Below are 26,204 nucleotides of genomic sequence, written 5' to 3' on the forward strand. Positions count from 1 at the left end.
GCCCCCGGCCCGGCGCGGCGCCCCCCTGCACCCGCGGCCGCGCGAGCGGACCCTCACCTTGCGCAGCCCGCTCGCCTCGCCCCTCCCCTCCCCGGCTCCGCTCCCCACCCCACCCCCACGCCCGCCCCCTCCTCCCCGCCGCTTTCGGCTGGGGTCTGGGGCCGCTCGGGCGCCCGCAGAACTTCCTCTCCGGCAACCGAGTTCTCCTCGTCCCGCCTCCCGGGCTCTCGGGCAGCCGGAGCGCGCGCGGGCGGCCGCACCGGGCGAGCCGCACGGCCGGGGGCGGGCGCCGGAGCCGCCGGCTCGGGCCCGCGATGGCTGGGCCCTGGCTCAGGTGGGGGCTGCTGCTCTGGGCAGGGCTGCTCGCGTCGTCGGCGCACGGCCGGGTGCGGAGGATCACGTACGTGGTGCGCCCGGGCCCCGGCCTGCCGGCGGGCGCCTTACCCCTAGGCGGGCCCCCGCGCCCGCGGACCTTCAACGTCGCACTCGACGCCAGGTACAGCCGCGGCTCGGCGGGCGCCGGCGCCCCCAGCCGCGCCTCCCCGGGGGCCCCCTCGGAGCGGACGCGCCGCACGAGCCAGCCCGGCGGCGCGGCCCTGCAGGGGCTCCGGCCGCCGCCACCGCCGCCGCAGCCGGAGCCGGCGCGGCCCGGGGCCCCCGGCGGGCAGCTCCACCCCAAGCCCGGCGGTCACCCGGCGGCGGCCCCGTTCGCCAAACAAGGCAGGCAAGTCGTGCGCTCCAAAGTGCCGCCGGAGAGCCAGAGCGGCGGGGGCTCGAGGCTGCAGGTTCAGCAGAAGCAGCAGCTGCAGGGGTAAGCCCACACCCTCCCTCCGCGGCGCGCGCGGCCCGCGCCCGGACCCGCGGGGTCGGGGCCCCTGGGAGCCCGGCGGCGGCGGCGGGCGGCGTGCGCCGTGGGGCTGCCTTCTCCTTCCCCGCCCGCCCGCGCCGCCCGAGGAGCCGGGTGTGGGAAGCCCGGGGACTTGGAGGACAAGCTCCGAGGGCATTGTTTCTCAGCTGCGGGTAAACACAAAAGGCATTTCTGCCTGGGGCGTAACCTCCTGTGCGCGAACCTAACTGCTCCTAGAAGATGGGCGGACACATGAAGTCACTACAACTCACTCCCTCAGCATCAATTAAACTTTGCAACTCAGTTTTAAATTTTTTTCTAGTTAGTGAAACAAAAAACGTCCTGGGGGGGCTGGCTGTAAAGATCAGCCCCTGTTCGGTGGCCTGAAGCTTTTCAGCGTCCTAGAAATTGTGGGCTTGAGCTTCCGTGCACCTGTGGGGTCTGCTTTCCCCGGGCGGGGGTGTCTCCGCACTGACAGAAATTTCGGTTGGAAAGTTTCTGTTACTTGGCGCGGATAAACATCCTTCCTGCCCCGCTCCCCATTAATCACAGGTCCAGGGTATGGGGGATAGCTTTTTTTTTTTTTTTTTTTTTTTTTTTTGCCCATTTGGTTCTTTTCTTAATGGCTAGTTCCAGGCATTGATGGTGATCTCACCCGTTTGGACGCTTCTCTCTCAAACTCAGATTGAGTTTCAACTGTGGGTGAGATAATGTACAAAAGACACTTGGCTCTACATTGGGGGTTAAGAAAATAATTTATGTGGATCTCGTTCTTTCCTCCTGTGTTATGCAGGCGTTTTGGTTCTCCTGTCTTCCCGTGATGCATGGTCTTTACGCTTCTCCCTGGGGACCCTTGGGCACTCCCCGCTTGGGCATCCTCAGTGTGGCTTAGGACTCTCTGGAAGCCAGAGGAATGTGGAAGCAGGAGGCTGGCTTGCAGGAACCCCTAGAAGCTTGGAGTCTCTGGAAGAGAACGTTGCTACTGCTGGACTCAGAGGTCTTGCTTTGTTTTAGGGTCAATGTCTGTGGAGGGCAGTGCTGCCATGGCTGGAGTAAGGCCCCTGGCTCCCAGAGGTGCACCAAACGTAAGTTTCCCTGTTCAGTGTGGCCCTGCACAGTGGGCAGAGTGGGGCTGTCCACATGGGGGGGTGGAGGATTCCGCAGGGGTCACATGAAGGGACTAATGCTGTCCTGGAGAAATTAGCATCAGCAATGCAGTGTACCCCATTACCTGCAGCCTTCATCACCACCCATGAAGGTTGGGTCACAGTAATGATGGTACCAGTGTGGCAATGTATTGTACAGAACTGGGCCATGGGTTCAGGGTTCCCTTATCCCCAACTGAGTATTAATCACTGTCACACCGGCGGATCAGGAGCTAGGAAAAATTTTCCAGTGGAGAATGTGCCGTACACCAAACCAGTACAGTGAACTCAAACCTGGATATGGATGAATGAGAAACTTCAAGTCGATGGCGGGAAGGGAATGGGTAGTAGGTGGCTGAGAGTTCTGGAATAAAATATCAGCAATTTTTAAAGCTTTCTGAAAACAGCAATGAGAATCTTCCATCCTTGAGGCCTGAGTGTTTCCCACGAGGTGACCACTTTGACAAGTAGGGTTTCCTTCCGTGCTTCTCCAATTAATACACATTGTAGCAGTGTTTTAGAAAAATGTATTGTTGGGACATATAGGTTGGAGAACACCAGAAAACATTTTCCTGATCAGTGTAACGTTAAGGATTCAGTGAAAACATATTTTGAGGCTCTGCTGGGTAAGTTGACTCTGTCTGTTGCTAATTAGAATTTAAAAATCTTCCACTCAAAGTTTAGCATTCTTAGGTGTTCTCTGCATGGAGCTTGAGCCATAAACATTGTGGACTGGAATCCAGAATTTAGGTGCTTATTGGTATTTAGCAACTAGGATTTAGCAATTTGTCTTATGTATCATTTGGATTTTAAAATACTGTTTTAATATTTTAAATATCTCGGGACACCTGGGTGGTTCAGTTGGTTGAGTGTTTGCCTCCAGCTCAGGTCATGATCCCAGGATGCTGGGATCGAGCCCCACATCGGGCTCCTTGCTCAGTGGGGAGCCTGCTTCTCCTTCTGCTCACCACTCCCTCTGCCTGCTGCCCGCCCCCTGCTTGTGCTCTTTCTTCTCTCTGACAAGTAAATAAAAATAAAATTAAATTTAAAAATTTTAAAAATATTTGAAATTTAAATATTTAAAATAAAAGGTAGGAAAAAATTTCTCGTGCAGTCATTCTGGTGAACTTGCTTGTTAAAAAAAATACCTTCAGGGGCGCCTGGGTGGCTCGGTGGTTTAAGCTGCTGCCTTCAGCTCAGGTCATGATCTCAGGGTCCTGGGATCGAGTCCCACATCGGGCTCTCTGCTCAGCAGGGAGCCTGCTTCCCTCTCACTCTCTCTGTCTGCCTCTCTGCCTACTTATGATCTCTCTCTGTCAAATAAATAAATAAAATCTTAAAAAAAAAATACCTTCACTCCTTGAAAGAAACAGGAGGACTTTGGCATAATGGCCTGGATTTTGTAGAAAGGGATGTCTGGATGGGTTAGGATTTAACTGTGATCAAGGAGTAATGGCAGATATGAACTCACTCTCCGCCTCCTGATTATTGAACTCAAACCATTAGATCAGCAATGCTGAGGATTGTAGGCATTTAAACTGTCATAATTTTCCACTTCTTCTTAGATTACACTTGACAATAGTGCACCAGCATTTTCTTGAATTTACGAAGAAATCAGGTCAAATTACACACAATTTCCTCCTTTCAGTATCTCCTTCTGCTCAAAACCTGATAGGATGTGGTTTTCCTAGAACATGGAGATAACCCACCCGTGACAACACCATGGCAGTGGCATGCGGTTGTGTAAAGACTGAAAATACAGAGCAAGATTTCATAGACAGTGGGTGGGTTCTCTTCCTTGATGCCCATTGGGGTGCACTAAGACTTGAAGACATTTACTTTGCAAATGATGCAATCAAGTGCCTTTTCTGAAAAGGTTGTCTGAGGATTTGGGTCTCCAAAGATGTCTCAGAAGATCCAAAGATGACCTGGAAAGGAGAGCAGCCAGATCTTCAGGAACCACTTCACGGCTTCCTGCTTTCCTAGGAGAGGGAGGCAAGGGCACGGTTGTGTCGAGGTTTGGCTGGGTTTGCCCTCTGGTGACCCTGGAAGAAGCTGCAGAGGGCTCTGGGTCAGAACCCTTACTGCGTGGCCCCAGAGGAGGCTGCTACATTGATTGCATCTAACAGTATCTCCAAGAAAAATGTGTGGCTTTTGGTTTAGGTTCTCTTTCCGATTCCTAGAAGTTAGCCCTTGGACGGCACAGGGTCTAAGTAAGCAATGCAACATGCCTTTCTTTTTTGATGATCTTCAGCATTCAGAGAATTGGTCTTCCTATACTGCCCAGTCTGACAAGTTAATTCAGGCCCAAGTGCTAGAAACGTATATCACAGCTCATTTCAGGAATAATTTTTAAAAGTGATCCTGGGGTAGGCCAGGGCCCAGTGTAAGGTAATCTACCTGCCAGGTGGTTATGCTTCAATGGGAGACTTGTTCTGTGTATGTGGGAAAACCAGAGAGATGAAGGAGCCTTCTGCCTTTGGACGGGACGACAGGGGTTCCTGCTCATGCTGTGAAACTTGTGTCCATACTGGAGCCTTGTGCTCCTAGAAAAGCCCCTGGCTGTGAGTTCAAATCCTTTGTGGCCTTGAGGGATTCACTCGACCTCTCTGACCCCATGTTTTCCCATCCAGAAATGACTGTGCTAAAACCTTGCCTGCATTGTTGGATTGTTCCAGGTATCCAGGTGAAAGAGAAAAGTTATAAAAGCCTTGATGAAACCAGAGAGAGTCTTAGTCACTGCTGGGTTAAGCCAAGCAAATCCTGACTCATTACTTGGTTTTCTTTTTTTCCTATGTGTGTCTCCCCAGCTGGTGTCATCATTGTCTTCTTTTTAAATAGTATAGATATGGATCCCTTTTTGATGCAGTTTAGGGTCAGGGGAAGGGGAAATAGTGGTCAGGGGTACAAAGTTTCAGTTACACAAGATGAATCAGTTCTGGGGATCTAATGGACAGTAATATGTCTATCATTAGCAATCCTACTTGAAATTTGCTCAGGTTGTAGATCTTAAAGTGTTCTACTCTCTAAACGACGTTAACTGAGGCGAGAGCTACGTTAATTAGCTTGATTGTGGTGATTCTTTCCCAACATACGTGTATATCAAAACATCACGTATCGTAAATATATACAATTTTTATTTTTCAATTCGTCCTCAATAACGATGGGGCGGGGCGAGAATCGATGAAAAAGCCAGTTACTCCCATGCTGTCCTGGCTTTGATTACCAAGAAAAAAGAAGGCAGTTTGTTCTGAATGATATATATATATATATTTTTTAAAGATTTTATTTATTTGTCAGAGAGAGAGAGAGTACACACAAGCAGGCAGAGAGAGAGGAGGAAGCAGGCTCCCTGCTGAGCAAGGAGCCGGATGCGGGACTCGATCCGAGGACCCCAGGATCATGACCTGAGCCGAAGGCAGCGGCTTAACCAACTGAGCCACCCAGGCGTCCCCTGAATGATATATTTTAATAGAACTTTAAAAGTGACCAAGTATTAGAGTATTTGTGGGTCTCTAGTTTTCTTTGAATAAAGCTTGCTGTTTAGAGGTAAGAGTACTCCCCTAAGGTTAAATGGAATAATTAAATGGAATATTGAAATAAATTAAATAATTAAATGGAACATAATTAAATGGAAAAAATCCTGACACCGTTTTTGTGACTGTAACTACTTCAGGAAGTGCTGGTGAACTTGGGATTGCAAAAGAAATTGATTTGTGGTCTTTTTCCTCTCTCACTTCCTTATTTTGCTGTATTGAACAATTGCGCCTGAGTATTCAATATTGTACTTAATACACAAACACGAAATTCCCCCTGAAGATAGTCATCATCATAAAATGGGTATGCACATTTAAACGTACCACCCAGGATGCCTCCTAATTGTCATTATATCTTGAGGATAATTGACAATTAGCTAAAGAATTTCAGTTTATATAGGTCGTGTCCAATGGATGCCAAAAATATTTCTGTGTGAGAGATTGGTTGTGTTTATGTTGTTCGGTTTGCTTAATCCAGTGAGGAAAATAAAGTGCCCTTGCAGCCAGACTGCATTGTTTTTAGTTGATTGAAACTTAATTTAAATGTGCCACAGGCAAATGCTTCTGAAGACTGCAGATTTGGTGAGCCTTGCATTGCAAATCCCCTGTGAGCCTGGCAGGCAGCAGACCCACACTGCCACAGGGAATGCCTTTGTGAGTCCACAAAGGTGGTTTTAGGAGCTCCAGCCACCCAGTCGTTTTCTAGACGTGCCCAGTTGCATGTTAATGCTGCTTTTCTAGACATCCTTTGTGTGTGGACCTCTAGAAGCCGAACGTATCGCGCGGGATATGTCTTTTTGGGTCTTACTACTGAGATGATAGTGATCCTCTGTTTTGGGCAAAAGTGATGGCACCACATTTGTTCTCTTTCCAAAGAGTTTGCATTTAGGGGAGGGTCTTTGTTGCTTAGACGCTCTGTCTTCCACTCGGGGCGTTAAATCCCTGATGGGTACTGTTTTTGCCTCTCTTCGTTTTTGCATGTTTTTCCTCTGTTCAAACCGAACCTACCCTTATTGGTTCTTGCAGTCGTTTTTGTTCCCCCCTTGGGGTAGGTGTGGGCTAGAGAGAGACAAAGCCAGTGGGCTCAGCTTGAAAGGAGACTGGATTGGGAGCAGAGGACATAAAAGAGTGGAGGCAGATGAGGGTGAGGCCAGGTTGGCAGAGGGAGGAGGACGGAAGAGGAAAGCTGGCAGATAGGGGTCCCGTGCGGGTGCCTGGCACTTTGCAGACCCTCCGTAAATGTATGGATGGTTCTTTCATTTATTCAGCGGGTATCTGCTTAGCTTTTACCATGTGCCAGGTTCTATGAATAGAGGAGAAATGCAGCCAGCGGCACGGAGTACAGGTCTGTTTTTACTCACTTAACTCATGGCACATCAAATGACTTGTTCTCTCCTTAGCAAGAAACAGAAAAATCAATATTCCATTGCTTTTCCATTGGCATTCAGCCCACACTGCTTTGGAAAACACCCCCCCCACCCCCAAACCTAGCAGTGTTCCGTAATTGTATGCAGAGGAGACAGCTACTTATACCTCGGTGTGGAGAGACGCAGTGGATGGCATCCTCTAGGAGGGAGTCGTGTGGCCAGAGTTCAGATGACCCAGAGCGTTCTTCAGGCTGTCTCCTGTCCCGCTTGGCTCCACGTTGCGTCAGCCAAGCTTGGGAGTCAGGCCGAGAAGGATCGCACATTTTTCGTATGCCTGCTATGGCCATTGACAGCTGCTTTGCCAATAGATCCGCTGTGAGGTTTTACCATGGCAGCTGCCGGGAGCAGCGGTGGGAGGGTCGGCTGGAAAGTCTTGTCATGTGGCACAGACAGCACCGCAAAGGGAGAGAGACCCAGAGGTCAAGTTCACCCTGGGTCAAATATGTGTTCTCAGCACTAGTTAAAACAAACATGGAGGAACCATAAATTCTGGGTTGCGATAGAACTTAAACCTTGTCGGTGAAGGCCTCCTCCAGCCCGTGGGCCGGCCTGGACACACCGCCTGCTCCTGCCTGGCCTGGTTTATTGCAGTGTTTCTCTGCCCAGTGAACCCGTGGCCCTTAGGGAAGCCTGACTTGTTGAAAGGACCTTTGGCAACCTTGGGAGTTTGCCGTCTCTGACCCTGTTATTTGTTGTCTTGGATATGCCAAACATACTCAAACATGTTTGGGAGCTCGAACTGAATTTTCCTGAAACGCAGATATTGTTTCCAAGTCTTTCCCAGCGATACGCAGGGGGAGCTGGAGTTCACTCTTAACACTGACCGAGATCAGAGCAAACGTTGAGGTGCTGCTGGGGCAGGGCGGGGGGAGGACAACTTGCAAAGTGCTTTTTGGCACGTGGGGAGCGTTTTCTTGGTCTTCGTACCCTGTGCGGGTAGGAGAGGCAGGTATTACTCCCTTTCCAGGCAGGGGGGGCACTGCTTGGACCCTACCTCAGATCTTGTGGCTCCTGATTCCTGGTTCTTTCTGCTGCCCTGGGCTCCCCGGACATCCAGTGCCGGGGCCCCTCCTGTCAGCCCCAATACGGATTGGCTCTTAGGGTCTGAATTCACTTGGTTGAGTTCAGTTCCCAAGCTGTGTGAGTTTGCAAGGGCTGACCATAACATAGCACCACAAACTGCTGGCTTAGGACAGCAGAGCTTTATTGTCACAGAGTTCTGGAGACTGGAAGTCCAAAATCAGGGTGTGGACAGGGTTAGTTCCTTCAGGGCTACGTGGCAAGTGTCTATTCCGGGCCTCCCTCCTTGACTTGCAGAAGACCTTCTCCCTGTCTTCCTCCATATCATCCTCTTTCTCTGTGTGTCTGTCTTTGTGTCAAGTTTCCCCTTTTGATCAGGACACCAGGCCTCCCCTGATGACCCTATTTTAACTAAATTACCTCTGTAGACTCTTGACTCCAAATAGGGTCCATATAAAGTCACACATGAAGGTACTGGGGGTCAGGACCCCAACACATTATGCAGGGGGTGAGAGGATATAATCAGCTCAGAGTAAGGCCAAAGATGCTGTGCACATGGCTTGAGAGACAGGCTGCTTAAAACTTGGCGTCCTGGGGTACCTGGGTGCCTCAGTCGGTTAAGCGTCTGCCTTTGGCTCGGGTAATGATCCCGGGGTCCTGAGATTGAATGTGTGTTGGGCACCCTGCTCAGTGGGGAGTCTGCTTCTCCCTCTCCCACTCCCACTGCTTGTGCTCCCTCACTCTGTCAAATAAATAAAATCTTAAAAAAAAAAAAAAGTCTTGGTGTCCCTAGCAATGACCCAAAGATGAGAGGATGCAGAAGCCGAGTTGGGCCCCTCCCATGCAGTCTGTGACTGTGCATCTGTCTCCACGTTTTCCCCAGCCCAGGAGCTCTGGCTGTTCCGGGGAGTGGGAGAGATAACGAACGGGCTGCTGGTGATTTTGGTTATGACTGTGGCCATTTCTACGTGGCCTGTTTTAAAAGATTCTAGATTGGGGGGCCTGGGTGGCACAGTGTTTAAGTGTCCTAGTCTTGGTTTTGGCTCAGGTCATGGTCTCAGGGTCCCGAGATGGAGCTTCGTATTGGGCTCTGGGCTCCCCTCGGAGTCTGCTTCAGATTGTCTCTCTCTCCCTCTGCCCATCCTGCTCATGCTCTCGCCCTCTCTCAAATAAAGAAATGGATCTTTAAAATACTACTACTACTACTACTACTTCTAGGTTGGTGGTTCCTAAATGTGAATGTGCAACTGATCCAGGAGGAGTTTATTAAACTGCTTTATGGAGCCCGCGTCTCTCGGGTTTTTAGCAGGCACCGCAGGTGATGCTGAGGAAGGTAGTCTGCGTTTTGAGAAGCAGCGGTCCAGAAGGAACCCTTTCCTGGACATTATTTACGACTCTGTGTATGGAACCTTATTATTTATTTATTTTTAAAGATTTTATTTACTTATTTGACAGACAGAGATCACAAGAAGGCAGGGAGGCAGGCAGACAGAGAGGGGGAAGCAGGCTCTCCACAGAGCAGAGAGCTCGATGTGGGGCTCGATCCCAGGACCCTGAGATCATGACCTGAGCCGAAGGCAGAGGCTTTAACTCACTGAGCCACCCAGGCGCCCCTGTATGGAACTTTAAAAGCCCAAGCCCAACACTTAACAATTTAGGAACTCCTCAAGGCCAGAGCCCTCGGAATACTGGTGTAGCTTGGTTTTGAATAGTACATACAGAGATTGCTGCAGATAAGTTTACTTCATGCAGTTTTTCTAGTTAGTTGAATGTCTGATAAATACATGTACATCATTGTAAGAGTTGAAAATATGCAAAATTGTTAATGATACATACATAGGTGCTCTTGAAATATTTTTCAAAACGGTTTAAGCACTTTGAAATACATTGGTTCCCCCCACACTAGATATTCTATTTTTAATTATAAAATATTTTAAATACACAAAAACATAGAACATAATACATCCAACAGCTGCCCACCGGGGTCATGTTTTTAAAAACTCCCCGATGTGGTCATTAAGCACATGATTTATAGATAAGGGAGAGACTGTGGTCTTATCTTGCCCTAAATGCATGTTTTACTAATGATGTTTCCTGTCTTGTTAGTGGAGAGAAAATAGTACATAATTTGTTAGTGTGACACAAATTAGTTGTTTTGGGACTTATGGAAAAACCCATCAGAGTTGAATGTATTTGTATATGCTCGTGTGTACCTATTAACTTGCCTCGCTTATTAAGGGCTGGACATTTCATGTAGGCACAGTGTATTGGATATCAAGAATCTGTGTGCCTAAGACAGTGTGGTTACACGAAGGGAATACTGCCTGTTACTAGTCACCCCCCACCCCCACCCCAGCCTACCTGCCTTTCTTTGCCTTCCTTCTCTTTCTTCCCTTACCAGGTCTATATTTTCTTACCCTGAACCAGAAGGCATTGTAGGTCATTGGTTAGAAGTTCAGTGTTTGGGGGCACTTGGATGACTCAGTCGGTTAGTGTCTGACTCTTGATTTCGACTCAGATCATAATCTCAGGGTCACAATATCGAGTCCCAAGTTGGGCCCCACTCGAGCATGGAGGCTGCGTTAAGATTCTGTCTCTCCCATCCCATTTTTTAAAAAGAAGAAAAAAAAAGTTCAGTCTTTGGAGTTAGGATACAGGGCTCCTGTCTGGATGTGAACACCTTGTCACTGTGAGACCAGGGAGGTTACCCTGTGGACAGAACTGCTAGGGTAATTGTCTGGACCACCATTCAGAGGCTTGTTGGGGAAGCAACATGAAGTAATGTATGAAACATGGCATGCTGAGCTGGACTGCTGCCCAACTGTATTCAAGCTCTCCGGGGTTTCCATTCTGCCCTGGTGCACCCCCTCCTGGGCACCCCCGCCTTTTGCACACCCCTGTTTGTGTTTCTCAGGTCCTCTGGTGAACACCATGGCTCCCTCTTCCCTTCTCTCAGAGGACCGTGATTTCACTCTTTCTTGGCTCTGGGGATAGGTGGACCCGGTGGGGAGAGGTGTCTGTCTCCCCATCAGTGTGGAGCGGGATTTTCTCTGTGTCACATTAAGCACCCAGGCTCCGTTCCTTGCTGTGGCATCAACGCTAACCCTAACTAAATTGAATAGAGTTGAACTAGCGTCTCCGATGTTGTTGTATGCTAAATACTGTCTTTGAAACGCTGTCTGGAGAATTCTCCTTCCTTTCTTTGCAGACTCTCACCTTTTGGCAATCGTTTCCATTTGGATTTCTTTGTCCTGGTGCTTCTCCTAGCCCGCCAGACACTGCTTATTATGACAGCGTTTCAAGGGCACACCACCTTACTCTGTTTCCTTCAGCTTTCTTTCTGGAGGCTGCCCTGGCATGGCCCAAACTTTAAGACAACTTTTCCTTTCTCCCTGCCAATTTTAGAATCTTTCTGCTCAACATCATCTGATAGAGATTTGGGACCAAGTAAAATGAATGTTGTATGATTTTCCCTGTAATTTTAGATCCCTGAATACTGCTCTTGGCCAGCTCTCCTATTCCCCGTGGCTCCCTCACTGCACCACATTTGAGTAATATCGTTGGCACGGACGTACGTAAACAGTTTGCGAAATGTCATGTTTTGTAAATTAGATGGATGGGCTGGTTTCTGAATCCGTGCCATTGGTCCTGCTGGACCAGAGGAAAGATGAGTTTGGTTCATGGATGGGAAGATGAATTTGAGGAAGGCGTTGCCACTCTGGGATTGACGAGGGCCAACCGAACTGATGGGATCTGTTCTTCATAGAGGAGAACTAAAAACTGGGTGTATTTTGGTGATGAGTTGAGGAAGGATCTTCACAGAGGAGATAGTTGTTCCGAGGTGAGAACAGCTAGCACAAATTTATGGGAGAGGATAACTCTGGCCCTGGGCAGGGACCTAGAAGTGAAGTTGGTTGCGTTATCTGAGAGGGCCAGAGAGAGAGGTGATCAGGGAGCTAGAGCTGTATCCTGGTCAGGTCTTGTGGGCTGTGGAAGGCCATAAATAACACAGGGAACTTATAAATGCAGGTGGATTTATTATTAAGGAATAAAACACAATACAGGATTTGGTTTTTTACAGCACCTCTTTGAAGGCATGGACAAAGAATGCTTTAAATTGAAAATTCGTTCAATTTTTTTATTAATGTGATTTTTTTTTTAATGGATGAGAAAAACTGCGTATAGAACAGTGAAGGCCAGTGGCACAAGTGACCATCATAGCCTGACTTGTCTGCATTGTGCCCAGATCACCAGACCAGCCCCTGGGCTCATGACGGCCCCAGGCCTCTGCTGAGCTCTGGGAGACACGAAAGGTGAATGGTTCTCCTGAGCCACTGGCCAGGATTTAGGAAGAAAGCTTGAGGGTTAAGAAAAGAAAAGCCTCTGGTCGCTGCTATGTTCAGGGGCAAATTGGTGGGGATCCGCATATGGTTCTAAATTTTAAAAAAATGTTAAATTCTTTAAAAACGACAGCTAAGAATCCCATTTGCCATCATGGCAAATTCAGAGAGCAGTTAGGATGTGTTAAATTCAGAGTATACAGTTTTTGGAACACACTGGAATGCTGTTCTGAGGTTTCGTTCAATGCACCCCTCCATTCAATGCACACCTCCATCTAATTTGACAAATTGTGGGGCGAGCCTGGGGTAGGAGCAAAGGCCACCTCGGCTGGGCCTTGGGGGGCAAGTCGCTCATTGTCCCTGGAAGATTTTGTTCTTGTTTGTAAATGGGGTTAATAATACTGTTGGCTAGCCTCCTGTTTTGTAGTAAATATCAAATAAAATGAGGTTCATGAAAATACTTCACAAAAAAGCTGTCAAAACATGCGGTGATGTTATTATTAAGTTTTTTCCTGGCTGTTCTGTGAGAAGTTTTCAGTTTGGGAAATTTTTTTTTTTTTAAGGTTTTATTTATTTGAGAGAGCAAGTGAGCGAGAGAACACAAGCTGGGGGAAGGGCAGAGGGAGAGGGGGAAGCCGACTTCCCACTGAGCAGGGAGCCAACTCCAGGACTTGGAGATCATGACCTGAGCCTAAGGCAGATGCTTAACCAAATGAGTCACCCAGCTGCCCTCAGTTTGTGAAATTTTTGTGTATAATGTCTTGGTATATTTGTTGTCTTGAAAAATTGGAGGCTTAGTGTATTACAGTAGGTTTTTGATGATTACAGATCTGCGTCTTACGTCTTTATATTGATGGGGCTGTTTACCAAAGGTTTGTAGTCTCTGTGGGGAATGACCTGGAAGTAGGTTTGAAAATAAACAAAAATACCTAAATCTCCACTTTTATGCCCCCTCCACTCAATTGACTTGTTTTGTCCTCCTAAAGGTAGGGTGTAAGCCGAGACAAGAATCCTTTCAAGAGAGCTATATTTCTTTCTTTCTTAACTGTGATAGTGAAAAGATTATGTTAAGTTAGTACAAAATTTCTTAGTAATTGGAGGTGGAATAATACGGATGATAAGGAAATTAAAGAGAAGGACCCTGTTTTTGTTTTACTTTTTATCCATTAGGAAGTTGGCCTACACAGCGGTTCTGTGTGCACAATAGACCCTCAGTAAGGTCTCTTGATTAATAAGCATTACAAGTCACGTTTGTTTCTGAGGGAGAGACCAGCTGAAATTCATTTAAATCATTGGTACTGAGATTATGTTATTAAGCAGGTCCTTTTGTAGGAGAGACTGTATATTACAGCCAGTCTTCCTGTGTAACCATTTTTAATGCTCAGTTTTGAGTCTTTGGGGCTCTTTCTTGGGTAAAACTGCCCCATTCCGTCCAGAAGTATAGACGGCTTGACTGGCACTCCTCAAACCTGGTGGTTCTCAGAGTGGTCCCTAAACCGGGGGTAGCAGCTGTGCCTGGGAACTTGGAAATGCAGATTCTCAGGCCCTGTCCTGGACAGGCTGCACCAGAAACTAGGCATGGGGCCCAGGACTCTGTGTGCATGTGTGGTTTTTGGTGGTTTTTTTTGTTTGTTTGTTTTTAAGATTTTATTTATTTCAGATAGAAACAAGTGAGACCACGTGATCGGGGGTGAGGGGCAGAGATGGAGAAGCAGTCTCCCATCTGAGCAGGGAGCCTGATGTGGGGCTTGATGCCTGGACCTTGAGATGGTGACCTGAGTGGAAAGCAGATGCTTCACTGACTGAGCCACCCGGGCGCCCCCAGCGCTCTGAGTTTTAACGGGCCTTCTGGGCAACCCTAAAGCAGCTGGATTAAGAACGAGTGCTCCAGATACACCCAGTCCCTCCTCCTTTTCATCATGTGTAGATAGAGGAGAGGTGCAGGGAGGTTGGTTCCCTTCAGTTCTAGGCCTTGGGGACTAGAAGCTTGTCTTCTCGCCCTTCCCAAGGGCATGGGGACAGCTCCCCATTCTCGGCTGGGCACCTTGTAATGCGAGCCGTGCACATCACTACACGTTCTGTTCTGCACGCTCACTGGGGACCCGGGAAGCCATTTTGCCATTCAGTGAAAGTGTGTTTGTTCCTTTGGGAGTTTCTAGCTCTTTCCTGTTCTTTACTGTGGGTGACGCTTAAATCACACTTCTTTATATTCTTCCCAGCTGCTTGTATCAAGGTGTGGTGCCTGGACCCCTTGTGCACTGGGGTCCCCCGGGGGATGCGTAACAAACCAGGGTGTGGGACCCCACCCCAGCCTTACCGAACTGGAGCCCTCAGGGGTGACCCCATGAGCCTGGTTTTCACAAGCCCTTAAGGACCAAGCCACACTGAGGGTTGAGGATGCTGGGCGGAAAGGGGGTACACCAGAATAAAAGATGCAGAAGGCCAGGAGAGAAAGGTATTACAACATTAGTAAAAGTAACAGAAGAGAATGTGACATTTTGTTTTGGAAGCAGGTACCATTACTCGTTTCCAGAATCGTTCAAAAGTGAAACGAAGAGCGAGCTCTTGTCCAGAACATGCCCTCAGCGTTGGCCGGGACCAGGCTTTCTTGTGTGAGGATGAGGACGTTGAGACGGAGACAGGATGAGGCGGTGTTGCTTGGCCATTCCTTGGGGTCCTGCTGACTCAGTCCTGCACGTTGCTGAAGGAATGCATCAGATGTTTGGAAACAGCCCAGTTAAGAGTTTCAGCAATGATCCACACTTTTATTAGATGTGTTTTTAGGAAAGGAATTCCCTGTTATGAGACCAGGAACCTTTGTAGAAAGAGCTGAGAGAGTTGCTTTACTTTTCCTGTGAAATAGGGGGTCCCCCCTAATTAGGTATTTTTGTTCTTTCTGCAAAATAAATGAATGCAGACTCTTTACCTGAATATCAAGAAAAAATTAGGTCTAAAAAATATCTATTTCCTTTCTACATAAAAAGATTTGGTGGGGAGCAGGGGCGGGGGCAAGGCTTATTTAAATCATCAGTTTTTGTGATAATGGTTCTACCTGGTTGAAAGTAATTATTTTATCTTCTCTTCCCAATGTGAGCAAATTTTCTGCATGTTACTTTTGATAAAGCACCCAAATGTTTATCCTGTAGACAAGCATAGCCTTAGAAAACGGTATTCACATTTTGAAAAGACCCAAATTTGAGGAATTGCTTGATTTTAAAAATCCTTAGTTCTCACTCCTTTGGTCTTAGTGTGGGTAAACACTTTTTTTTTTTTTAATAACTGCTAATGTTTTTATAGCTGATTTGTCTCTCTGTATATGTCCTCAGAAGTCTATTTCTTGTGTTGGCCTCAACCTTTCATTTCCCCTCACTAACTCTCAAGTGCCTACTGTGTAGAAGGCTGGGAGCTAAGAATGCAGTCAGGACGCTGCTCTGTGGAGCTCACAGCCCAAGTGGAATGCCAAGATGATCACAGCACTAGGATTGTGGCAGATACGCCTTAGTCTAATTCCCTCCCCTTGAGTGCGGGCAGAACCTCCAACTCACTTCCAGTCAATAGTATTCTGTTCTGTTTCTAGGCAAAGGTAATGGATGTCCCTTTCTTGGTTATGTTACATTGTATAGGACTCCTTCTTGGCCGACTCCAGTGAGAGAGTTCTGGCTGGCTTGGAGAAAGTAAGCTGCCCGTTGTGCTTGTGGCTTGCCATGGAGAGAGCCACGGGCAGGAAAGTGGGGGCAGTCTCTCACCGGTAGGGTGGGTGAAGCTGGAGCTCTCAGTCGTACGGCCACCAAGGAAATAAATTCTGCCAACTACCTGAATGGTCTTGGAAGTAGAGTCTTCCTCAGTCGAACCTCAGATGAGACTATAGCCTGGCCGACACCTTGATTCAGGGTCTTGAGACCCTGGAGCAGAGGACTCACTTATTCTGTGCCCAGACTACTGACTCATGGAATCTGTGAGATAATGAATGTGTATTCTTGGAAGGTACTAAGGCGTTGATAACTTCTTAGACAGTAAGAGGAAACTAATACAAGGAAGGATGTGTAGATCTTGGAGGGTCCCGCCTGGAGGCCTCTAGGCCTGAGGTCAGGGGGCGTCTGTAGGGTGCTGTAGGAGAGATGATGGACCGGAGGTCATTTTAGGCAGGACCCTTTGGTCTAAGTGAAAGATACACAGACCGGCTAAAGGAAAGGAGGATGTTTATTGGCGGGTAACTGGGGATCCTAAGGTTTATGCTGGCTTCGGCCCTTACTGGGTTCAGGGGTTCAAATCATCAAATCAAGACCAAATCAGCTACATTATTTACAGGGCCCAGTGCAAAATGGAAATGTAGGAACCATTGTAAAAAAAAAAAAAAAAAAAAAGCATTAGGTTAAATGTTACCTATTGATAGTTTCCAAGCAAGAATAACAATAACCAAGGGGAAGCCTTGCATTATCACCATTTTGGGAGCTGCTGTATCAATCCAATATTGTGCTTACCAATATTCTGTTCATATGCAGTCGGCAGAGGTCTGGCTGGGTAACTTGCAGTCTCCTGTGTCTATGGGGTGTTGTGATCTCCAGGCATTCTGTGGGACCGGACTGCTGCCAGAGCTCACGTTTGTTTTCGATTTCAACCCAGGGATCCATCTTTATATCACATCATATGGGACAAGTATAGGGTATGCAAAAATGCATTTTTTAAAAGCGTGATTCAGTTTCAGTAACCTTTCTATGAAGTTCTAATGGAGTTCCATTTAAGAAAACGTCACTTGGAAACAGATAGAGTTTCCCAAAGCTTAACACGGTTCAGTTGGAGTGATCTTATCCTTTACTATTTCCCTAGATGCTTGCATGAGGACTGGCATCTGGGTCCTTAACCACATTTTCATGGATTTGGATGCTTTTCCTGGTTTCTTGAACACCGCTTTTGAGAACTGTTTTATAAACTGTTGCATAAATGGAGGTGTGTATGGGAGTCATCCCCAGGTTCTCTGGTCTGAGTCATAGCACGGCATTGCAGAGCAGCTGTGTGGGTCAATTATGTTTCATTAGTAAACGTTATGACTCATTTTGGTCTTAGGATCCTACCTGTCTCTGCAGCGTTTTCATCTGGGTAGGAGACCGCTGAGGCTTTTGGGAGACACGTCCAGATGCCTGTAAGAGAAGTCAGTCACCCTGGGACCGTTGGAGGCCGTCGGGTGCTGTCCTTTGCCTCGGGAAGCAGTGTCCTTCTTTGTTCATTCTTCATGGTGACGGTTCATCCCTCACAGATCAACCGTTTATTTTCAGAGATTATAATGGCTACTCCCCCTGGCTCAAAGTGGGATTACTCAGTTAATAAAGATAGCCGTAGCACATTTTTGAAAGTGCGATGACAAAATTTTGACTCGGGCAGAAGAGAGTGTTTATTTTCTTTCGCTTGAGATTGTTACTCATTTGACTTTTTATCTCCCGTTGCAGAACTTGTTGTGGATAGTTATAAAAGATGACCTCACGTTAGCTTCTCTTTTTTAAATAATTGTCCACATCAGTGCCTGTAACTATGGAGGACTCAAGCCCATGCCTTTTTGTCAGTGGACCTCAGGTGTCCAGGATTGGATGAATCCTACCTTTCGGCTCATTGTTTATTATCATTATTACTTGCAGGCAAACCTTTATGATTCTAATGGCTTGAATAATCTGTCTGGACTTAGAGTTGTGTCATTGAACTTCATTGAAGTTTGCAAAGTAATCACCTCCTGAATTATCTACTTTTAAGCTGGCTTTTGATGGCCCTGGAAAATGTTTTAAAATCACATGTAGAAGGAAAATGAGAAAAACAACGGTTTGGGATCAGAGGATGAAATCTCTGGCTTCTTTGACTTTTTATTGCACAACTTCAGGGTTAAGGGACATTGAGGCTTGGCTGAGTGACATGGGGAAAGGTTTCAGGACACCGTTTTCAGTTGTTACATGACAGTGCGTGCTCATCATCTTCCGTGGGCGAAGGGGGTGGCTTAGGCTCCTATTTGGAGATGATCTAGGAAGTCAGACATCTAATTCAGCTACTGCATCCCTGTTCTAACCTAGGCGTCCTCCAGGCTCTTATAGTGCAGGCCAGCAAGCCTATAGTTGAATCCTCCTAGAGACAAGAAGCTCATTCTTCCCTGGTACCCCTTTTATTTTACACGCAACTTTGTGAAAAAAATAAAACCGATTTTTGTGGCGCTAAAGCATGCTTTTTAAAAAAAAATTAAAAAAAATGTTTTAATAAACATATAATGTATTATTAGCCCCAGGGGTACAGGTCTGTGAATCTCCAGGTTTACACACTTCAGAGCACTCACCATAGCACATACCCTCCCCAATGGCCATAACCCCACCACCCTTGCCCCACCCCCCTCGCCCCTGACCCGGCAACCCTCAGTTTGTTCTGTAAGATTAAGAGTCTCTTACAGTTTGTCTCCCTCCCGATCCCATCTTGTTTCATTTATTCTTTTCCTACCCCTCAACCCCCCCACGTTGCATCTCCACTTCCTCATATCAGGGAGATCATATGATAGTTGTCTTTCTCTGATTGACTTATTTCGCTAAGCATAATACCCTCTAGTTCCATCCACGTTGTTGCAAATGGCAAGATTTCATTTCTTTTGATGGCTGCATAGTATTCCATTGTGTATATATACCACATCTTCTTTATCCATTCATCTGTTGGTGGACATCTAGGTTCTTTCCATAGTTTGGCTATTGTGGACATTGCTGCTATAAACATTCGGGTGCACATGCTCCTTCGGAACAATACGTTTGTATCTTTAGGGTAAATACACAGTAGTGCAATTGAAGCATGCTTTCTTATAAGTTCCGTCCATTTGCTAGAGTTGGTTTTTACTTGTAGGTGATAAAAAAGAGTCCTCCTGTGGATAAGAAATTCTTCAAAATGTTGGAAGAAGTGGGATGATTACGTATAGCTTATGACTCTTATTTCTCTTTGATAGCATCTGACATCTGCTATTATTTGTCGAGTACCAGTTGTGTGGGAAGCGCTCTCCTAGGGGGCGCCAGGGTAGAAGACCTTTGTGGGAACACAAGGAAGGTTTGGTTCCTACCAGTCAGGAGTCAGCCCAGTGTAAGGTGGATCTGAAAAGCACCTGGGCTGATACCAAAGAGGAACCAGGTGCCACTGGGCTTCAAAGGCAAGAGACTGATCTCAAACTTAGTCACGTTAGCCAAGCTCCAGAGCAGGATCCAGAGGGAATGGAGATAGCCGTAGGGTGTTTTTTGGAGGCTGAGTCTGGAAGTAGGGCCTTCCAGGCAGAGACCAGTGTGAACAAAAGCCCAGGGGTGGGAACCAGAAGTTGTGTCCTAGAAGCAGGGGGGGATTTCCATTTGCTCAGACTATAGGCTGCTTGGAGAGGAAGGGAAGGTGGGGGTGGGCGGTGTGTGAAGTGGTAGGTTGAGCCCAGAGGCAGGAGAAGCTTGATTCCTTACCTCACTTGTCCGTCCAACAGCACCACGATTCCATGGCAAGGGCACGGATCTGGATTTGAATCCAGGTCTGATCCCAGAACCTCAATGGCGGAGCCCCAGATGGAGATCTGTGTTCATCATAAAGGAACGGGTTGCACAACATGTGAAGAATCCAGCACCCTGCCTGGAATACAGCAGCGTCCTGGTGATTTCTGAGTCTGACAGGTGTAGAGAAGCTGGGGGCGACATGAACAGACCCTGCCTTGGGGGTGTGGGGGCGTTTCCAGGGGAAATCCACCTCTGAGGCAGTGCTCCAGGTTAGGAAGAGGCGGCACAGACGTGGATTGAGGAGGAAGACCCAGATTTCACGTTTTGGGCAGGAGGGAGAAGGGAGAGAAGTTGCTTCAGGGTTTTGTGGGGGACGGAGGGTGGGCCAGATGGCTGTGGCGGGTGTCGGGCACGCTGCCGTGGGGGATCTGGCAGGCCCTCCAGGTGGAGAGAGAGGCTGGGCCTGAGAGGTGAGCTGACGAGTGGGGAAATTCCGTCCAGGCAGGCCCACGAGGAGCCCAGACCTAAAAGGCGCTCATTTAAAAGCAGAGAAAGGAATGAATTCAAGAGACACAGTGAGAGCAAACTTGGTGGCGACAGTCTGACAGATGATTCCGGGTGTCTTCAGAGTTCTCAGGGGAAACCCAACACAATCGTCACATTGTTTTTACACACGCACACACACACTCACTCTCCATACACAAGTTCAATCCAAACACCATCTATTATTTAGGCCTGTTAGTTTCCTCAGAAAAAGCCTTCAGGAAATCCTCTGCTCTCCCAGAGAATGTGTCTATATTTAGAAGACTTTTAGAGAAAGCCTATTGTTAAATTCTCATTTACTGGCTAATCTCTAAGAGACTGTAGAAATGTAAATCACACGGCTGTAGGGAGTGGGCAGTGGGAAGAAAGTTGCCTTTTTTGTTCTATTGAAGACCATGAAGTAAAAACATGATTTGGTCCTTTGTGACCCCCGGGAACCCCAGGAGGGTGGCCCTGGAGGCGACCACAGGGATCCTCTTGTATAACGGAGAGGGAGCTGAGGCCCAGAGCATTGTGACTGGTCCAGGGTCACACAGCTCGTTAGAGGCAGCGCCTGTAGCCTGATGCTAAGCATTCCTGCCGCTTGAAGTAACCCATTCTTCCCAGGCCAGGACCTTGGGGCTATTTTCCCAAGTGGGTGGCCCAGACGCAGGGGTCTTCAGTGAGGAATGTGTGTGTGTTTGCCGGTGGTGGCCCATCCAGCTGCAGGGCTCAAGACCTGGACTGCGGCAACGAACAGAGGGCCGACCTGAATGATGCTTGCTGTACCCTCAGGACTGTGAGAAGAGCTTTCTAACAAGTGTCCCACAGACGAAAGGGCTTAACGTGAAGTGTGAACTCCCTGTCCTTGGCAGTCCTGCGGCAGAAGCTGTCATCCATCCGTCTGCTCACGGTAACAGTAGTTAACATTCCCTGAGAGCTGACCGTGGGCTTGGCACAGTTCTGCATGTGTTCCCAGGGTTATATCTCATTTTATCCTTAGTATCTCTATGAGACAGGTACAGTCATGATGCTGATTTTATGGGTTAAGAGAGGAAGGCCAGAGAGATTGTCAGTAGGGTAACCTGCCCACAGTGACACAGCAGGGAGTGGTGGACCAGGATCATACCCACCCATGGGACCCCAGAGCCCGCAGGCTTACTCTGTGCTAGTGGGTCTCAGTCTTTGTTGCCAGTGGAGTATCTGGGGAAGATTGTAAAAATCCCAGGTCTGAGGTACCTTCCATATTAGTTGAATCAGATTCTCTGAGGGTAACACCTTACATGAGTATGTTTTTTATATGCTTAGTGTTTGATATCCATATCACTATCAGTGTACCTTACAAAGCCTGCTCACTGCGGGGTCTGCAGGTAGGTAGGGTGGGAAACCAGCGCTTGCCTGAGTGTTTTCTTAAAGGCTCTGCAGTTGATTTCAAAGGGGCAAGGTCGAGGACCATGGATCGGTGCCACAGCCAGTGGGTTAGTGTAGCTCCATGCTTTTCAGACTAATGGGCACAGGAATCTCCCAGAGGTCGTGTTAAAATGTGGCTTGTGATCCAGAAGGTTTGGGCTGGGCCGGAGGTACGGCATTTCTTACAGGTGCCCAGGGGAGGCTATGTGATTGCTCTTTGAGTTTCCTTTATTGGCTGAAGATTAAGCATCAAGGTCCCTTCCAACTCTGAGACTCGATGTCTCTGCTATCAGAACTATCCCAGGTTTGTGATCTAACTGAGGAGCAGCCCTCTGCTGAGTGCATTACAGACATTATCTCCTGTCCTCTTAGCAACACCCAAGGGAGATACCGTTTCCCCATTTCTGAGATGAGGAAGTGGAAGCCTCATGAGTTTAGCCAGCATCCCGACCCGAGTCTTCTGAATCTAACACGAGTGTGATTAACCACCTTAAACCACCTTATGCACGTAGATGTTGCTCCCAAGAGGGGTTTCTGTGGCAGGTCCTCTCTAACCCCACGCGTTGGGTTGACAACCCTAGAGGAAAGGCTCCCAGGGAACTCAGTGGTTACTAGGAGCTTTTCTGGTTCCCTGTGGCCTTGTTCTCTTCTTCCGGTGGACCTGGTAGTGGCTGCTGAGAACGTGTCTCAGGTGTGCAGTGGTGGCATCTTACCATGAAGTGCGTTTGGGATGTTCAGACTGATTTCCAGTAAAATTGGCTGTCGGTCCCAGAAATGTTGATCGCATTTGCAAGAGGCAAATTCTAGATCCGCGTGGACCACACGAGTCCCTTTTGTGAAGCTTGTTGAGCTGTAATTTTTGGGCTCTTTCCCAGGACCCTGTGGATTGGGCCTGGTGACCCGCTTTTGAAAGTTCCTCAGACTCTTCTGATGTACCTAATATTTTAAAACCGTGGTCTTCATTGTTCTCCAAGTGTGGTTTCTGGGCTGTCGGCATAAGCATCACCTGAGAACTTGTTAGCAATGCAAAATGTGGGGCCCTACCCTAGACACGTTGAACTAGAAATTATAGGGGTGGGTCGAGGAGTTTTTTTTTTTTTAAAGATTTTATTTATTTGAGAGACAGAGAGCACAAGCAGGCAGAGAGGCAGGCAGAGAGAGAGGAGGAAGCAGACTCCCTGAGGAGCAGAGAGCCCAATGTGGGACTCGATCCGAGGACCCTGGGATCATGACCTGAGCCAAAGGCAGAGGCTTTAACCCACTGAGCCACCCAGGCGCCCCTGTTTTGTTTTGTTTTGTTTTTTTTTTTGTTTTTTGAGGAGTTTGTTTTAACAAGCCCTCCAGGTGATTCCAAAGTTCAAGAACCACAAGATCCTTGCTTCTCAAAATGGGATCCAGGGGCCAGTATCATCTTTGACTCTGCTGGAAATGCAGGGCCTCAGGCTCCAACTCCACCAACTGAATCAAAATCTTCATTTTGATAAAATCTCCGCATAGTCACATTTGAGAAACCTTGCTCTAGACAGTGGTTTTCTTCCCTGACAGTGCATTAAAAAAAAAAAAAAAATTGATTCGTTTATTTGAGGCAGGGAGGGGCAGAGGGAGAGACTCTTCAAGTAGAATCTTTAGGCACTGAGTGGGGAGCCCGACGCAGAGCTCAGTTCCACGACCCATGAGATCATGACCTGAGCCAAAACCCAAGAGCCGGATGCTCAACCGCCTGAGCCATCCAGGCACCCCGACTGTGCGTCACCACCCGAGAGGCCTTTAAAAAATACCCAGGCCCTACCCTCGCCAAAGCAATTAAGGCAGAATCTGTGAGTTTAGGTGGGACCTAGACAACTAGTTTGTAAAATTTCTCAGGTGATTCTTATGGAGCAAACCATGATCCGCTGGTCAAAGCCGTTCATTGATGCCTAGTTGTCTGTAGTTCTGTTCTCAGACTTAAGGGGTAAGACTGAACAGGAGTCAGGGCTCCAAGACGTGTCTCCTTCCTGTTGCCAGCATGTGACTGGACACCCAGGCTCTGGGGATGAAGGCCCAGGGACTGGGCAGGAGGACTTCCTGTCCAAAGAGATGAAGAAGGATAAGTTCTTTTAATATTTTCAGGTGAGAGCATGAGAGATTGAAGGGATTGGGGAGGGGAGATGCGTAAACAACACAGTTTGGTGTGGGGTGTGGAAATGAGGGATGGCATCTGTTCTCTGGCCTCAGGCCACAGGATTTCTCACCCCTGATGCTCATAAGAATCACCCTAACAAGGCAGATTCCTGGACTCCTGAGAGCTGGTGTCTGTAGGGCTTGGGAGGGGCCCAGGAACCTCCCCAAATGATTCTGATACAAAACTTCAGGGACCCCCTCGGAGACTCACACGGCTCCAGGGTTCTATTTAGCTGGTCCTCAGGATAGCCTGGAGAAACGGAAACAGGTAGGTCCTCAGGGCCCAGACCCAGCTTTGCTAGTTCGCTGGGTCTGGCGGGGCTCAGGAATCGTATGTTTAATAAGCAGCCTCTGCCTTTCAGATTGCTCTCAGAAACCCTCAGGTATCCACTGAAATATGTCAGAGGCCGCCCAAGGGGGAGAGGTGAGAGGAGATGTAAGGTGTGTGGGGGGATGCTCAGACACCCCTTGCTGTTTCATATATTAAGCTTCAGTGTAAAATTGCATTTGAAGGAGGATTTAACCTTTTAAAAATTTGGAGAGTGAGTCCTAGATTGATGCGCATTGATGCAGACCGCTCTGAAGTTGGCCACAGTTGTGGCTTATGACACATCTGGGCTTAAGGCACATCTGTGCCGTATGACCCCTCCCCCCATCCTTTCTATCACTTGACGTCAGTCTCTAAGCTGCCTTGTGTTTGGCCCGTGGTGCTTACTGTCCTGAGTGACCCCAGCCCTACTCCAATTGCAGGATTGCCAGACTCTGCCTTTTTCCCCTGGTACCATGCTCCTTTGCAGCTAATGGAATGCTGGTCACCCCAGAAACCCCAGTTGCAAGCTCACGGTACCTTAAGACAAGTGACCTCAAACATGACTGGGACTCTCATTTTTTTCGTGCATCGGTTTCACCTGGAGTGCTTGGCCAAGCAGATTGTTGGATTCCACAGGTCTGAGGCGGGGCACGAGAACTTGCATTTCTAGTAAGATCCCAGGTGATGCGTGCTGCCAGTCCAGGGAGTACCCTACCAGCCCCTGCCTTCAGATTAAACATGTCGATACAGGTGGGGCCTAATTCTCCTGCCACATGTATTTTCTCATCGGGTAGTCCGACTAGGGGAAACGTCTTGCCTGAAGAGTAACCAGTAAGTGGAATGAAGAACTCAGTGTCAGCAAGGATTATGGCTCAGTCCTGAATGTGCTCATTAAGGTTGGCTGGGTTCGGCCTCCAAGCTGACAGCTGTCTCCTACATGGTTTCTGCAGGAAAGTGCATTGCATGGGGTGTTCCTTGCCTCTCATCACATGGACTTTGCCAGAAGCGCTTGGGTCAGTGACTGACCTGGCAAAAGCTTTGCATTGCCTATGACTTGGTCAGGCAAGAGTGTGACAGACGGTCACCGAGCACAGGTTATCAGGAATGCAAATATTTTCTCCCCCCTCCCCCGAAACAAGTAGTGAAAGAAAAGAGTGTTATTAATGGTCTTTTCCAGGAGTTTCCCCCCCTTACCGTCTCAGACTTCGGCGCAGAGCTGGGTGTGGTGCGGTGGGAGAGAGGGCCGTCCTCCCTGTGGCCCAGCGGACACAGGCCCGTGGTCCCTGCCGTGTGGGCAGAGGTGTCTCCAGTCACTGGTGGGAAAGCCCCCTTGGTTATTGAATGGTCTGACTGGGCACATGACTATAATGATTGTTACAGTTTTAAAAAAACAGACCTCAACCTTCTTCACTGCATAGCAGTTCAGCTCCATGGTGGAAGAGATTTGGTTTTAGTTCTTAGCATTACACCCGAGTAGACTCCCCTCACTAATCTTGAACACACACAGAGGTTTAGTTAATAAGGTAATTACATTTGTGCAGGTGATAGGGGTGCATAGCTCATCCTCTTGGATACTGAGACATGCTGTACGTACTCAGAGCTGGGCGGCCAGGTGATGGAGGAGCTCGAGACAGTGCCCACGTGAGGAGCAGCTGCAGGAATGAGTGTGATGTCAGGAGGAAAGAAGCCACAGGTGGTGTGGTAGAGCCTTCTTCAAATGTTGGGGAAAGAGGAGTCAATGAATGGAAGCAATAAGTAGATGGATTTTAACTCAATATAAGGAAAAGTCTTTTTTTTTTTTTTAAGATTTATATATCCATTTTGGAGGGAGAGAGAAAGAGCATGAACAGAGGCAGAGAGAGGAGAAACTCAAGCAGACTCTTTGCTGAGTGTGGAGCCCAATGCAGGGCTTGATCTCACAACCCTGAGATCATGACCTGAGCTGAAACCACGTTGGATGCTTAACCGACTGTGCCATCCAGGTGTCCCAAGGAAAAGTCTTTTAAAAG

General features: G+C 48.1%; 1 protein-coding gene across 4 annotated transcripts in view; it reads left to right on the top strand.

The window, feature by feature from the left end:
• Positions 1–207: 207 nt before the first annotated feature.
• The window catches only part of LTBP1 (latent transforming growth factor beta binding protein 1), a 402,027-nt gene continuing 376,030 nt past the window's right edge, over positions 208–26,204 (top strand). For 2 of the 4 annotated variants that reach the window (XM_045979276.1, XM_045979280.1), the window contains exons 1-2: positions 210–811; positions 1,862–1,932. In XM_045979276.1, the coding sequence (XP_045835232.1) occupies positions 315–811; positions 1,862–1,932 (568 nt within the window). In that variant the 5' untranslated portion in view covers positions 210–314. Of the gene's footprint in view, positions 812–1,861; positions 1,933–26,204 lie in introns of all 4 variants that reach the window. The other 2 variants (XM_045979278.1, XM_045979279.1) reach the window with 2 other exon arrangements.

This window comes from Meles meles, chromosome 15 (assembly GCF_922984935.1).
Source record: "Meles meles chromosome 15, mMelMel3.1 paternal haplotype, whole genome shotgun sequence".
Lineage (NCBI taxonomy): Eukaryota > Metazoa > Chordata > Mammalia > Carnivora > Mustelidae > Meles > Meles meles.